This window comes from Xenopus tropicalis, chromosome 7, assembly GCF_000004195.4.
Source record: "Xenopus tropicalis strain Nigerian chromosome 7, UCB_Xtro_10.0, whole genome shotgun sequence".
Classification (NCBI taxonomy): Eukaryota; Metazoa; Chordata; class Amphibia; order Anura; family Pipidae; genus Xenopus; species Xenopus tropicalis.
This window is the reverse complement of record NC_030683.2, coordinates 127,604,944-127,621,428: the sequence shown is the minus strand read 5'-3', so window position 1 is coordinate 127,621,428 and position 16,485 is coordinate 127,604,944. Positions and strand designations below refer to the sequence as shown.

General features: G+C 42.1%; 1 protein-coding gene across 2 annotated transcripts in view; it reads left to right on the top strand.

Annotated features, from left to right (window-relative positions):
- The first annotated feature begins 2,429 nt into the window (after window positions 1-2,429).
- muc5acl (mucin 5AC, oligomeric mucus/gel-forming like) overlaps window positions 2,430-16,485 on the top strand; it is a 38,254-nt gene continuing 24,198 nt past the window's right edge. Inside the window, exons 1-8 of one of the 2 annotated variants that reach the window (XM_012967592.2) lie at window positions 2,430-2,461; window positions 3,886-3,936; window positions 4,954-6,168; window positions 7,301-7,605; window positions 9,080-9,575; window positions 10,715-11,301; window positions 12,933-13,434; window positions 15,707-16,290. In XM_012967592.2, coding sequence (XP_012823046.2) covers window positions 3,888-3,936; window positions 4,954-6,168; window positions 7,301-7,605; window positions 9,080-9,575; window positions 10,715-11,301; window positions 12,933-13,434; window positions 15,707-16,290 — 3,738 coding nt within the window. In that variant the 5' untranslated portion in view covers window positions 2,430-2,461; window positions 3,886-3,887. Of the gene's footprint in view, window positions 2,462-2,598; window positions 2,620-3,885; window positions 3,937-4,953; window positions 6,169-7,300; window positions 7,606-9,079; window positions 9,576-10,714; window positions 11,302-12,932; window positions 13,435-15,706; window positions 16,291-16,485 lie in introns of those variants that run through there. The other variant, XM_031905739.1, reaches the window with a different exon arrangement.

Here is a 16,485-nt window from a genome sequence, read left to right as displayed (position 1 = left end):
TCTTCTTCGGGTTTACTTACCCTTTAACTTGGAGCTCACTGCCTGGTGAATCTATACATATTTATAAACAAAAGGATCATTTAGTACATTCCATAGATTATTGGAATAAATATGCCATATAAATGATTAGTTATGTTCAGGAGTCAAGCCTCGGACATATGTACAATGTCGCCTGTATATGAATGCCAAGGGCGTACCAGATAGGAATGCGATTGGTGCCCCCTAATCAATCATTGGCCACCTGGGTGACAAGTTCAACAAAATACCTGAAAAAAGGCGTCAAACAAATATTCTGTAGAACGGCAGATGACCCCCACAGGGCAAACACATGACAGCTGGAATGATTTGCCCGACCTGAAGGACCAATCACAGCAAGAAGAAAATTCATTAAGTTAATGGGACACGGATTCCTTTGTACTTGTCTATCCAGTTGAGTGGCCCAGTCAGATATCCCACTCTCTATTTAAAGGGGTAGTAGTTCACCTATAAATAAACTTTTAAATAAAGTATAATGTAGAGAGCAATATTCTGAGTAAATTTGCGATTGGTCTTCATTGTTTTATTTGCACTTTTAGCATTATTTTGCTTTTCAGCAGTTTGGAATTTCAGCAGCTATCTGGTTGCTAGGGTCCAATTCAACCTAGCAACCAGGCAGTGATTTGAAAGAGAAACTGGAATATCAATAGAGGAGGCCATACATAGAAAGATAAGTAATAAAGAGCAACAATAACAATAAAACTGGAGCCTCACAGAGCAACAGGGTTTTGGCTGCCGGGGTCAGTGACCCCCATTTGAAAGCTGGAAAGAGTCTGAAGAAGAGGGCAAATAATTCAAAAAGTATAAAAAAAAATGTAAAATTGAAGACCAACTGAAAAGTTGCTAAGAATTTGTCATTCTATAACATACTTAAAGTTAACCTGAAGGCGGACCCCCCCCCCCTTCCTTTTATAAGCACAAAGAAACTCAAATTAATTTAAACAGGTTGGGGGGTAAAGTAGTCTTTGTGAGGGTCCATTGTTTCCATGTTGTTGAACTACACCTCCCACATCCCTAATGCTATAGGGAGTTATGGCTACTGTACTTACTAATACAGGTATGGGACCTGATATCCAGAATGCTCTAGGCTTGGGTTTTTCTGTAATTTGGATCTCCATGCCTTATGTCTACTAAAAAATCATCTAAACATGAAATAAACCCAATAGGGCTGTTCTGCCCCCAATAAGGGGTAATTATATCTTAGTTGGGATCAAGTACAGGTACTGTTTTATTATTACAGAGAAAAGGGAATCATTCAACCATTAAATAAACCCAATAGGGCTGTTCTGCCCCAATAAGGGGTAATTATATCTTAGTTGGGATCAAGTACAGGTACTGTTTTATTATTACAGAGAAAAGGGAATCATTTAACCATGAAATAAACCCAATAGGGCTGTTCTGCCCCCAATAAGGGGTAATTATATCTTAGTTGGGATCAAGTACAGGTACTGTTTTATTATTACAGAGAAAAGGGAATCATTTAACCATGAAATAAACCCAATAGGGCTGTTCTGCCCCCAATAAGGGGTAATTATATCTTAGTTGGGATCAAGTACAGGTACTGTTTTATTATTACAGAGAAAAGGGAATCATTTAACCATGAAATAAACCCAATAGGGCTGTTCTGCCCCAATAAGGGGTAATTATATCTTAGTTGGGATCAGTATGGGGAATATGACTTTCCCATTAATCGGATATAGGATCCCATACCTGTAGTAACATAAAGGGGACAAGAAACCACAGAACAGTATTTAGCATTGCACCTCACCCCCAGCTACACCACATATGGAGGAACAATTAGCCCTATAATAAATTGCTAAGCAGCCGGGCAGCATGTGGGTTTTATATGCAATTTGCTTTAAAGGGGCCAAGTAAAAACCTATCAAGCTCAGTGTGGGGGTTGTTTCCGGGGGGGGAAGAGCCTATACAGAGAGAGACTGTAACCTTCCCCTTGTTAATTCTGCAGTTAACCGTATTGTAAATCCAGTGCAAAGGTTCAGGCAGGAATATTCTGCCCATCTCCAGCTTTCAACTAAAACCTTGGTTGTCAGGGTCACTGACCCTAGCAACCAAAAACAGCTCAGCTGTTAAAGATATAATTTCACTGTTCTCAAGTTTTCTTTGAGGACCTCTCCTACAGGTCCTTCAGTTGCACTTCCAAACAGCTGTCTGGTTGCTAGGGTACTTAAACCCTAGCAACCAGACTGCCGTTGCGATTCCAAGGCTAGAGGGCTGAAGGATATAAAACACACTGGCGTCTTTGCCATAGTAACAGTTCATTAAAGGGCATTATCCCTAAACAGGCAGTGCTTTCAGTACTGAAATAGTTAATAATTGAGGCTGGGAGGAGTCGGGCTTAGCTGAGGTTAATAAAGGAAACCAGTAAGGGAAGGTTGCTTGACCACACTGCTGGTAAGGCCATGAAGTACGTTGGTTGTTACAGGGGCTTGGTTTATAAAAAGAATTCATGCTGCAGCCTGCACTGATAGTTATACAGCCATACAGAATAATAACTTGTGGCTATTTATTAATCATTCTCTTTAAGTTTATGCTGCAGACTGTGCTGATTTTTATATAGTCATGGTGAATACTAACTTGTGGCTATTTATCTATCATTGCCTTTAAATTCATGCTGCAGCCTGCACTGATCGCTATACAGCCATAGTGAATACTAACTTGTGGCTATTTATCATTTTCTTTAAATTCATGCTGCAGACTGCACTGATCGCTATACAGCCATAGTGAATACTAACTTGTGGCTATTTATCATTGCCTTTAAATTCATGCTGCAGCCTGCACTGATCGCTATACAGCCATAGTGAATACTAACTTGTGGCTATTTATCATTGCCTTTAAATTCATGCTGCAGCCTGCACTGATCGCTATACAGCCATAGTGAATACTAACTTGTGGCTATTTATCTATCATTGTCTTTAAATTCATGCTGCAGCCTGCACTGATCGCTATACAGCCATAGTGAATACTAACTTGTGGCTATTTATCTATCATTGTCTTTAAATTCATGCTGCAGCCTGCACTGATCGCTATACAGCCATAGTGAATACTAACTTGTGGCTATTTATCATTGCCTTTAAATTCATGCTGCAGCCTGCACTGATCGCTATACAGCCATAGTGAATACTAACTTGTGGCTATTTATCTATCATTGTCTTTAAATTCATGCTGCAGACTGCACTGATCGCTATACAGCCATAGTGAATACTAACTTGTGGCTATTTATCTATCATTGTCTTTAAATTCATGCTGCAGCCTGCACTGATCGCTATACAGCCATAGTGAATACTAACTTGTGGCTATTTATCTATCATTGTCTTTAAATTCATGCTGCAGCCTGCACTGATCGCTATACAGCCATAGTGAATACTAACTTGTGGCTATTTATCTATCATTGTCTTTAAATTCATGCTGCAGCCTGCACTGATCGCTATACAGCCATAGTGAATACTAACTTGTGGCTATTTATCTATCATTGTCTTTAAATTCATGCTGCAGCCTGCACTGATCGCTATACAGCCATAGTGAATACTAACTTGTGGCTATTTATCTATCATTGTCTTTAAATTCATGCTGCAGACTGCACTGATCGCTATACAGCCATAGTGAATACTAACTTGTGGCTATTTATTTATCATTGTCTTTAAATTCATGCTGCAGCCTGCACTGATCATTATGCAGTGTGTATTAACCACAAAACAGCCATGCAGCGTGTAGATTTTATAGGCCGGTTATAAATGTAAATGTCCCTATGTTGTTTAATTAGGGAAATGTTGCCCTTTGCAGTGAGGATGCAACATGTGCAGTTAATGCTTCTTTTCCCTTTAATTGCAGAAATGGGTGTGACATGGACCCCTGTCCTCTTGCTTTCTCTCTGCCTGTCTGGTAAGTAGCTAATATATTGGATATTATATCTATATTGTATCTATATCATGTGGCCCTGGCCTAAGAAGGGCCCCTTACCATGCAAACTGCTTCAATATAAACATTTTATTTTTCTTTTTTATACCCTGAGGCCCTTAATCTAATGAACTACATCTCCCAGCATCCCATGTAAAACCCCACCAGCTTCGAAGGGACTTCAGCATTCACTGAAATTAAAGGTTAACTTTTAGTATGTTATAGAATGGCCTATTCTTAGCAACTTTTCAATTGGTCTTCAGTTTTTTTTATAGCTTTTGAATTATTTCCCTTCTTCTGACTCTTTGCAGCTTTCAAATGGGGGTCACTGACCCCGGCAGCCAAAATCGATCACTTTGTGTGTACTTTTTATTACTTATCTTTCTATGTAGCCCCTCCCCTATTCATATCCCTGTCTCTTTCAAGCCACTGCTTGGTTTCAAGGTTAAATTGGACCCTAGCAACCAGATAGCTGCTGATATCCAAACTGGAGAAAGCTAAATTCAAAAACTGCAAATAATAAAAAAATGAAGACCAAACGCAAATTGTCTCAGAATGGCAAAGTTAATGACCCCTTTAACTGATAGCTTCAGCAGTTATTTGGTTGCTAGGGTCCAAGTTACCTTAGCAACCAGGGAGTGGTTTGAATGAGATGCCATTATTTGAATAGGAGAGGGGCTGAGTAGAATATAGTAATAGTTACAAAAAGTAACTAACAATAAAACTGGAGCCTCAAAGAGCTTTCTGGCTGCCGGGGTCAGTGACCCTTATTTAAAAACTGAAAAGGGGTTGAAGAAAGCAAATAAAAAACAAAAAAAACCCAAAACTATAACACAAATAATGACCAATTGAAAAGTTGCTAAGAATAGGCCATTCTATAACATACTTGAGGTTAACTTAAAGGTGAACTACCCCTATAACTCATCTGCTTTACTCAAGGGGTTCCATCTACCTTCTATATGTGAGTGTATATGAATGGATAACCTTATATTTTTCCTTAAGGTCTAGGTGTTGCCGATCCCGTGGGTAAGGAGTTTGCTTTGGTCTTCATGGAAAACTCCCTCCCTAACGTCTCTATGCCCCACCTTAAAGTCTTCCTAAGTGGCTTCTTCTCTGGAACCGAAGTCCAAGTCCGGCTTCCCAACGGCAGTTTTGAGAAAGTCATCTCTCTAAGCCCCGGTTCCATGGAGAAGGTGGAACTACCGGCGGAACTGGAGATACTTCAATGTTCTAGATCAAACATGACCATCCGGATCTCCTCCAACAAGGACATTTCCGTGTCGGCAGCCAACGAGAAGCCCTCTTCCACCGGTGTTTTCCTTGTTTACCCGGTTACGGACTGGGGAACTGAATACTACATAGTCACGCCTGACCGTGGCCCCGCCAACACATTTGCCCAGATAGCCATAGTAAACGGGCCCCTTATGAACCCCATAGAGGTTGACCTTGAGGGATACGTGCAGTTCGAGGGTAGGATCTACAGTCCTGGAGAGCAACTTCGTATTACACTTGGCCCGTGGGAATCGGTGATGCTTCAAAGCAACGGGAGTCTAACGGGGACACATTTAAAGGCGCAGGAACCCGTCGGAGTCTTCTCAGGTCACAGTTGTGCTCAAAGGTCGACCCGGTGCAACCAAGTCTGCTTACAGCTCCCTCCGGTGGCTTCATGGGGGTTCCATTTTGTGGTTCCGACGCTTAAATTTCACGGGAACTCCGACACCCTCTACGTCACGGCGGCCTCCCCGACTGTTCTAGATATAAGGAATGGCAGCTCGCTCCTCACGAAGAACCTGCTTCCCGGGTACATCCAAGAGCTTGCAGTCGACTCTTTTGTGTTGATGGACATATCTAGCTCTGCTCCGGTTATGGTTCTACTGTATGGATACGCCCCGAGAAGCTTGCACGTGTTTCTGGTCAATGTCTTGTCTACAGAGGATATCTGTACCGCCTACTACCTGTTCCTAATGCCTGGTTACAATAGCACCGCCCTGGTGGTAGTGCATAACGACAGCACGACGGAGTTACAGTATAATAACGAGGAGCTGCCGTATATCGACTGGCGCAGCGTCAATGGCACCGACGTGCTCTGGGGCCCCATGTTTCTCGGTACAAACGGGCCCAATATCATCTCTCATCCTGACGAGGCTTTTGCCGTGTACAGTTTTGGGAGGAACGGAATGAATATGTATACGGCAGCAGGAGTCTGTCTGGAACAAGGTGAGTCCATTTTATAGGGGTCCTATTGGACCATGTGACTTCTAGGCGGCCCAATGGGGCACTGACCTGAGAAGCAGTTTCATGGAAAACTCTTCAGGGTGCTGTACGGACATTATGGGACGCAGTATGTTCTAGTTAAACCAATAATTGTAAGTCTTAAAGGGGCGGTACACCTTTAGCTATGAATGATATTCGTATTATAACTTTTGGCAAATTATTTATATTTATAATTTTGCCCTACATGGATATATCATATCTTGTCCCTGTATTCAATATAATACAAAGTTTAAAAAAAAAAAAAAAGCGTGTTCTAGAATGGGCAATTCTCAGCAGCTTTTCAATTGGTCTTTTTTTTTTTTTCCCTTTTTCTTTCCTGCTTTAAAAGGGGGCAGCCAAAAACACTATTGCTTTTAGGCTACAGTGTTATTATACTTATTACTTATCCATCGTTTCAGCCCCTTTACTATTCACATTCTAGTTCCTCATTCAAACCACCGCCTGGTTACTAGGGTAACTTGAACCTTAGCAACCAGATACATGCTCAAATTCTAAACTGGGGAGCTGCTGAACAAAAAGCTGCATTCAAAACCACAAAATAGTTACTCATTGTGTTGATTTAAAGGTCAACAACCCCTTTAGAAACATTGTATATATGGCTAAGGGGTTGTTCACCTTTGAGTTAACTTTTTTTTTTTAGTATGATGTAGAGAGTATTTGTATTTCTGAGAGAATTTGCAATTGGTCTTTTTTTTTTTTTTTAATTTCAATAATTGTTCAGCAGCTCTCCAGTTCGTAGTTTCAGCAGCTATCTGGTTGCTAGGGTATAAATTACCTTAGCAACCAGGGAGTAGTTGGAATGAGAGACTGGTATATGAATAGGGGAGGGGCTGAATAGAAAGATAAGGAATAAAAAGTAACAATAAAACTGGAGCCTCACAGAGCAGTAGTATTTTGGCTGCTGATTGAAAAGTTGCTAAGAATAGTTTGTTTTATAACATAATAAGTTAAATAAAAGGTGAACTTCCCCTTTAATGGGCAACACATATTATTCCATTTAGATCTGTACCTACTGAGACTCGAACTTATGCCAATGGTTTAAATGCAAGTCTATTCTGTATCCCATGTATCTCAGTGCTACAGTCATGCAAGGATCAGGGCTGTGAGGGGGCCCTATGCCCACTAGTGGAACAGCCCACGTGTTACACTGACTATCAGACCTGCATGGCCTGGGGCAGTACATATTATCGCACATTTGGCGGCCGTCATACCTTCCAGCCTGCCCAAGACTGCGCGACTTTGCTTATTGCCTACCCTGGGGTAATGGGAGAAGATTGGCCCTTTAGCGTGGAAAGGTCCCCTGAAGAAGAGTTCTCTTTGACATTCAGAACTTACGGAGACACCGTGGAGGTGACAGAGGACATGTCTGGCAGAATTAAGGTAATTCAGTAAATGTGTTCTAATGTGTAGCGCCGGCTCCTTCTGAAAGCTCAGACTCAGGCACACTTTACTGCTGCGCTGCAAGTTGGAGTGATATCCCCCCCCTCACCCCCAGCAGCCGATCAGCAGAACAATGGGAAGGGAGCAAGATAGCAGCTCCCAGTAGGTATCAGAATAGCACTCAATAGTAAGAAATCCAAGTCCGGCTTGGGACTCCTCCAGTTACATGGGAGTAGGAGAAACAATAGGTTAGCTGAAAGCAGTTCCAATGTGTAGCGCTGGCTGAAAGCTCAGACTCAGGCACAAGGCACTGAGATGGCGCCTACACACCAATATTACAGCTACAAGAATAAAAGGTTAAATGGCAGAGGGAGTTATTTGCTGTGTAACAGAGTCATGATTTCATAGTGTTTATTTCTAAATGACAGACTCCCTCTAATGGGACAGTAACACCAGATGGTACACATTTACCATATACAGGTATCTGACCCCTTATCCAGAAACCCATTATCCATAAAGTTCCGAATTATGGAAAGGCCGTCTCCCATAGACTCCATTTTAATCAAATAATTCACATTTTTAAAAATGATTCCCTTTTCTCTGTAATAATAAAACAGTACCTGTACTTGATCCCAACTAAGATATAATTACCCCTTATTGGGGGCAGAACAGCCCTATTGGGTTTATTTAATAGTTAAATGATTCCCTTTTCTCTGTAATAATAAAACAGTACCTGTACTTGATCCCAACTAAGATATAATTACCCCTTATTGGGGCAGAACAGCCCTATTGGGTTTATTTAATGGTTAAATGATTCCCTTTTCTCTGTAATAATAAAACAGTACCTGTACTTGATCCCAACTAAGATATAATTACCCCTTATTGGGGACAGAACAGCCCTATTGGGTTTATTTCATGGTTAAATGATTCCCTTTTCTCTGTAATAATAAAACAGTACCTGTACTTGATCCCAACTAAGATATAATTACCCCTTATTGGGGCAGAACAGCCCTATTGGGTTTATTTCATGGTTAAATGATTCCCTTTTCTCTGTAATAATAAAACAGTACCTGTACTTGATCCCAACTAAGATATAATTACCCCTTATTGGGGGCAGAACAGTCCTATTGGGTTTAATTACTGTATTAGTTGACTTAAGGTATGAGATCCGAATTATAGAAAGACCCCTTATCCGGAAAACCCCAGGTCCCAAGCATTCTGGATAATGGGTTCCATATCTTTTATATGAATAGGGGAGGGACTGAATAGAAAAAATAAGGAATAAAAAGTATCAATAACAATAAAACTGGAGCCTCACAGAGCAATAGGTTTTGGCTGCCGGGGTCGGTGACCCCCATTTGAAAGCTTAGTTAGAAAACACCTAATTAATGGAGACCAATTGAAAAGTTGCTAAGGAATGGCCAGTTAACTTGTTTAACTTATACATAATGTTTTTTTGTTTTTATGCCTTCAGCTGAATGGGGAACTTATTTACTTGCCGGCAACCTTGTTTGACGGGAGGCTAACCATCAAACAGTGGGGATTGTCCACTGAGGTATCGTATTCGTTTGGGCTCCGGGTGACCATAGGCGTGCGTGGGCTTCTTCATCTCCAGCTCCACAACCGCTATTCTACCCAAGTATTTGGCGCCTGTGCCGACGCCGGATCCCAGGGGCCGTTAAACGCCTATAGCTGGATCTCCAGCGCCAATGGAGAACTCTGTGACCCCGCCAGTCCCGTTACAGCGAGGGATTGTGGGAGAATGAACTCCTCCGTCGCTCAGAACTGTTCCTTGATGGCGGATCATGCAATATTTCAGGCTTGCCATAAACAAATCTGCCCCAAACCCTTTATAGACAGCTGTCTCCATGCCTTATGTACGGAGACCTGCTCAGCGCTGGAGGCTTACGCTCTTGCCTGTGCCATGGAAGGGGTTAATTTGACAACATGGCGGACCATCGCTAAATGTGGTAAGTAGAGGCGTTCCTCTGGCATTAAACAATCGTTCCTAAAACTTGAGAAATAACCAATTCTTACATGAGAGAAATTAAAATTAAACTCATTCGTTGTTGTATTTCTAAAATGTCACAATAATGCGGTCGTATCATAATATAGAGTTAACGTTTCGAAAATCACAAATTTTTTGAGACCGTATCGTTGACTCGAAAAATTCTATATATTGTCTCAAAATTCAAGTTGAAGTGGACATTGGTTTCCATGAATCCTCTTTATTTTTCCCAAACAGGAAGTGCTCCAGCGGCCATTTTAGGAGCATTAGTGCTCATTCTTGGGAAACCAATGGGGCTAATTTGTAAACACAGGGCAAACTTGCCCGTGTGCAGTAACCCATAGCAACCAACCTGCCAGCTGCAGGTAGAACAATGAATGCAACAATTTAGTTACCGTGGGTTACTGCCCATGGGCAAATTTGCCCAGTGTTGATAAATGACCCCCAACAATACAATTGTATACTGCCAAAAAAATGCACATAAATCTCGGGCGGGGGGGAAAAATTAAAAAAGAAAAAAAAAAACACTTCTAAGAAAATGGGCCCCATAATCTCAAATTTGGGAAAACTTCAGAATATTCACGACTGCAGCTGTTTATCCAAGTAAATCTTGAAAATCCTATTTCCATTCCATTTTTTTCAATTAAAAAAATAAAAAGCATCAGGTTTAGCCTTTTTTTTTCTCTTTAGGGTTTACAGGTTTTTTTTGGTTCAAATCCTACATCTATTTATATATTATTGTTCATATATTATGTATAAAATTACTTGATATTTCTTAAACACAAATGTAGGATTCGAAACAAATATATAACTTTTTTTTTCTGTGAATTTCTTATTACAGAAAAAATCCTTATGAATACTAGGAAATTCCTCCATGCAATAAAATATAATTTCCAGAAGCTTATATGGAATTAAAGAGCTCTAACCATATGTTTATGGGAAACTAAACCATTTACAGACACGGTCTCCCTGGTGGGCTATTCTAATTGGTTCAACTATCAATAGTTGCTTTAGCTTCCAAATGTTTTTTCCTATCTCAAAACTGAACTTTGCTACAATTAAACCAACGCTTTGATTATGGGTTTTCATTCCATTTTGCAGACTTGCAATGCCCACCCCAGAGTCACTATGAAACCTGCCCTTCCGCTCCCCCCCGCGCCTGTCTGGTATCTGAGGGGTATTTCTACTCTCCGTGCGACGGCAATAATTGCATTGAGACCTGTGTCTGTGAGGAGGGGCTTCAGCTCAGTATGGGGGCGTGTGTTCCATCCAACCAATGTGGCTGCAGCTGGAAGGGCGGTTATTACCCTAATGGGGCAGAATTCCTCAGCAGTGGTTGCAGTATGAAGTGCCGGTGCCAAGGATCAGAAGTGGAATGTCAACCTACTCAAGGATGTGGCGTTGGCCAACGCTGTGACCTTGGCTCTGGCTCCTGGTCGTGTAACCCTTATACGTATCTATCCTGCTCTGTGCTTGGAGACCTCAATTACACCGCGTTCGATGGGCAGCAGTACAAATTCCAAGGGTCTTGCTTGGCGAAAATGGCAGGACTTTGCTCCTCGCTGCCTGGGCTGGAGTACTTTGAGCTGTATTTGGAGAAGGAGGGAAAGTCCAACTTCACCACCGCAGTCATTCTTAAAATCTTTAGGACAACTGTGACCATAAGCCAGGATAATGATCATGTTGAGGTAAAAAAATAACATGGGGTTTTTATAATAAGCAATATGTCCACAGTCCAGTAATCCATAGCAACCAGTCATTGAAACCTATGCAGATCTTGATGTTTTGCCCAAGTGCATTAGCTCCTTAGAGTCCTGCATCAGGTGGGTACCCACAGAAAACCTGCTTTTCAACAGAAAGACCCAATTCCCTAAACATGTGGGCAGTCTGGGGAACCCTACCTGGGTAGCTGGGCCGATTGGAGGCTCAAATTTCCCCCCACCCCCGCCCCCAACATGGTTGATCTGCTTCTGGAGTGGACACTTCTGCCCACCGGTGATGTCCCTTTGGCTTTCTTGGATACCTGGATGAGGTTAAAGGCTTTGGTAGGGGTGGGTACAAGGGACAGGGTACTTCGTAGAGGGTCAGTGAGTCCAGGTTGAGTTGTTGAGTTAAGGGGTACAGGTTGCCTAACTAGACCCCCACAGTAATCTACTTTAGATGAAAGAACTGACCAGAGCGTTGCCTGTAGAGTTGCTGGAAAATGCACAGTAGCTCAAACTTGGTGATTCCCATTGTCAATGATAGATTAAAGCAGCCAAGTTATTGGTCCAGCTCCATGGGGCATCATGCACATACCAAATTGTTTTGTACAATATTATTGGACTGTGTATGGGCAGCTTAAAGACCTTACACCTTCAAGTAAACTCCTAGCATAGACATTGATATTCTGAGACAATTTGCAATTTTATTATTTTTTTTTTTATGGTTTCTCGGTTATTTAGCTTTCTCTTCGGCAGCTCTCAAGGTTGGCATTTCAGCAGCTATCTGGTAGCTAGGGTCTTGTTTACCTTAGCAACCAGGCAGTGGTTTGAATGAGAGACTGGAATAGCAGAGGATATGAATTTTAAAGATAAGGAATTAAAAAGTAAAAATAAAAACTGTAAACTCAAGAGCAATCATTTTTAGACTGCTCGGGTCAGTGACCCCCATTTGAAAAATGGAAGGCAAATAATAAAAAAATGAAGACAAATTGCAAAGTTGCTAGAAATAGGGCTATATCATACTTCAAGTATCATACTTAAAGATGAACCACCCCTTTTAAAGCTTGCTGTTTAGCACATTTTCGCTGATATGGATAAAGTAAGGGGTAAGTATAGGTATGGGACCCATTATCTAGAAACCTGTTATCCAGAGTTCAAAATTACAAGAAGGCAATCTCCCATAGATTCCAAATGATTTCATTTTTCTCTGTAATAATAACAGTACCTGTACTTGATCCCAACTAAGATATAATTACCCCTTATTGGGGCAGAACAGCCCTATTGGGTTTATTTAATGGTTAAATGATTCCCTTTTCTCTGTAATAATAAAACAGTACCTGTACTTGATCCCAACTAAGATATAATTACCCCTTATTGGGGGCAGAACAGCCCTATTGGGTTTATTTCATGGTTAAATGATTCTCTTTTCTCTGTAATAATAAAACAGTACCTGTACTTGATCCCAACTAAGATATAATTACCCCTTATTGGGGCAGAACAGCCCTATTGGGTTTATTTCATGGTTAAATGATTCCCTTTTCTCTGTAATAATAAAATGTATTTCTGGATCTGAAAATGGGCATAAACAGGGATTTTTTTATTTTTTTCCCCTTCAGGTGAATGGAGACTCGGTAAGACTTCCCTTTGTGTTACATGATAGACGGCTGCAAGTGTTCCGGAGCGGCCTGAATGCCATCGTCCTACAGATCGACTTTGGACTGGTAGTTTCATTTGACAGTAGCAACGGCTTCCTGTTGGTGAGAGTGCCCGACTCCTACACCAACGCAGTGTGCGGGGCATGTGCGGCCCCCTCAGACATTGTTCCTGGGGTTCAGGCTTGTGGTGCTTCCTGCACAGGAGACTGTATAGAATGTGGTGCCGCGGAGAAGGAATCCTACCGGTCGTTTAACAACTGTGGGATAATAACCGATTTGCAGGGACCTTTCCGCGACTGTCGTACACGAGTAAACACTGAAAGCTACTTCCAAAACTGTCTCGGGAATATGTGCCGGCACAACGGTAGCCAAGTCGCCCTATGCCAGTCGCTTGGCGGGTTTGTGGCAGCGTGCCAAGAAGCAGGGGGAACGGTCTACTCATGGAGAACTGAAGAGCTTTGTAGTAAGTAGAAACATCTCCATTGCCTCTAGGACTTTCATGGTCTTAGGACAGTGGTTCTCAACCTCCCTAATGCCGCAACCCTTTAATACAGTTCCTCATGTTGTGGTGACCCCCAACCATAAAATTATTCCTAAGATCGGAAATATGTTTCTCAATGGTCTTGGGCGACCCCCGTGAAAGGGTTGTTCGACCCCCAAAGGGGCCCCGACCCACAGGTTGAGATCCACTGTCTTGGGAGATGGAACATGCAGCTTGTTATGATGTACGGTATATAATATACAGTTTTACCATTTCCCTATGGGACCAAACTGTAAATTATATCCTTATAAACGGTGCTTAGTGATGTCATCAGTTATAATCGGAGCTTAGTGATGTAATTTCTGTCACATGACTCAAATTTTTAGATTCTAATAAAGTACCCGATGTTGTAAAACATGAGAATATTAGAAGTCAGCTTGGAGTTCCATGGCCTTCGGCCTCGTGCTTTTATATGGTCATGGAAACTTACTACAGGTATAGGACCCATTATCAAGCATGCTCAGGACTAAGGGTATTCCGGATAAGGGGTCTTTCCGTTATTTGTGTATCTATACCTTAAGTCTACTAAAGAATCAATAAAACATTAATTAAACCCAATAGGATTGTTTTGCATCCAATAAGGGGTAATTATATCTTAGTTGGGATCAAGTACAGGTACTGTTTTATTATTACAGAGAAAAGGGAATCATTTAACCATGAAATAAACCCAATAGGGCTGTTCTGCCCCCAATAAGGGGTAATTATATCTTAGTTGGGATCAAGTACAGGTACTGTTTTATTATTACAGAGAAAAGGGAATCATTTAACCATTAAATAAACCCAATAGGGCTGTTCTGCCCCCAATAAGGGGTAATTATATCTTTGCAGAGCGATTTGACAAAATTAGATAACTGGGCAGCAAACTGGAAAATGAGGTTCAATGTTGATAAGTGCAAAGTTATGCACTTTGGTAGAAATAATATAAACGCAAACTATCTACTGAATGGGAGTGAGTTGGGGGGATCCTTAATGGAGAAGGATCTAGGGGTTTTTGTTGATAACAAGTTGTCTAATTCCAGGCAGTGTCATTCTGTGGCTACTAAAGCAAATAAAGTGCTGTCTTGTATAAAAAAGGGCATTGACTCAAGGGATGAAACATAATTTTGCCCCTTTATAGGTCCCTGGTAAGGCCTCACCGTGAGTATGGGGGGCAGTTTTGGGCTCCAGTCCTTAAGAAGGATATTAATGAGCTGGAGAGAGTGCAGAGACTGCAACTAAACTGGTAAAGGGGATGGAAGGGTTAAACTATGAGGTGAGACTGTCGAGGTTGGGGTTGTTTTCTCTGGAAAAGAGGCGCTTGCGAGGGGACATGATTACTCTGTACAAGTACATTAGAGGGGATTATAGGCAGTTGGGGGATGTTCTTTTTTCCCATAAAAACAATCAGCGCACCAGAGGCCCCCCCTTTAGATTAGAGGAAAGGAGCTTCCATTTGAAGCAGCGTAGGTGGTTTTTCACGGTGAGGGCAGTGAGGGGGTTGGGGAATGCCCTGCCGGGGGATGTTGGGTAGGGGGTTCCTCACGGTGAGGGCAGTGAGGGGGTTGGGGAATGCCCTGCCGGGGGATGTTGGGTAGGGGGTTCCTCACGGTGAGGGCAGTGAGGTTGGGGAATGCCCTTCCTAGTGATGGGGTAATGGCAGATTCTGTTAATGCCTATAAGAGGGGCCTGGATGAGTTCTTGATCAATCAGAATATCCAAGGCTATTGTGATACTAATATCTACAGTTAGTACTAGTGGTTGTATATATAGTTTATGTATTTGAGTGTATAGATTGGTAGGTGTGGGTTAGGTGTGCTGGTTTTACTCGGATGGGTTGAACTTGATGGACACTGGTCTTTTTTCAACCCTATGTAACTATGTAACTAGTTGGGATCTAGTACAGATACTGTCTTATTACAGAGAAAAGGGAATCGGTGTTAAAACTCTGTATTTGATTTAAAAAGGAGTCTATGGGAGATGGCCTTTCCGTAATTCGAAGCTTTCTGGATAATGGGTTTCCGGATAAGGGATCCGATACCTGTATTAACCTTTAAATAACCACCACTCCAGTTGTTCAAAGTTTCAAAGAGGCTGTTCACTGATTACATTTTTTTGTGGTGGGTACATGACTAAGGAAGAAAAGCTCTAAAGTATCAAGGTCAACCGATTCAAGGTTTTACTTATTTTATTCACTTTTTCTGTATTTCTCTTACAGAACCATCCTGCCCCGCCAATGCTCAATATGAGCTGTGTGTGTCCAGCTGCCCCGATACCTGTAATGGCTCCCTCCCACTCCCTTGCCCTCTGCCCTGTAAGGAAGGCTGCCCTTGCAACCCAGGCTACACGCAGAGTGGGGACATGTGTGCCCTCCCAGAAGACTGTGGTTGTCTCTTTCATGGCCAGTACTTGAAGCCAGGGGAGGCCACGCTTACGGACGGCTGCTCCCAGGAATGCGTTTGCCAAAATGGCGCCACCGCATGTAAAGATTACGCTTGCGATCCTGGGCAAATGTGCCTCGTGCATCAAGGTGTTCGCGGCTGTTCCGCCCCAAAGTCCCCTATCTGCTGGGTGTCTAACAATCTCCATTATCGTTCTTTTGATGGCACCACGTTCAATGGGAATGTCAACTGCTCGTACGTCATGGCCAAGGTTTGCAAGATGGATAACCTGACGACCGAATTCGAGCTCCACGTAACGGGAGATCTGGATGAGAACTCTGGGATGTACCAACTAAAGGAGGTTCTGCTGAACGTCTATGGGTACACGCTAAGCTTATCCACCGAGACCCAAGGGATACTGGTAGGGAACCATTGCTTCTAAATTATTGTGTTATGGGGCCTATTGTGCTTTGTCAGTGGTTCTCGACCCCATTGGGGGTCGAACAGCCCTTACACAGGGGTTGCCTAAGACCATCGGCAAACACATACAGTTCTCTTTAAAAGGTTGAAGCATTAGGAAGGTTGAGAACCACTGCTTTATGTAAAATCTGGCATT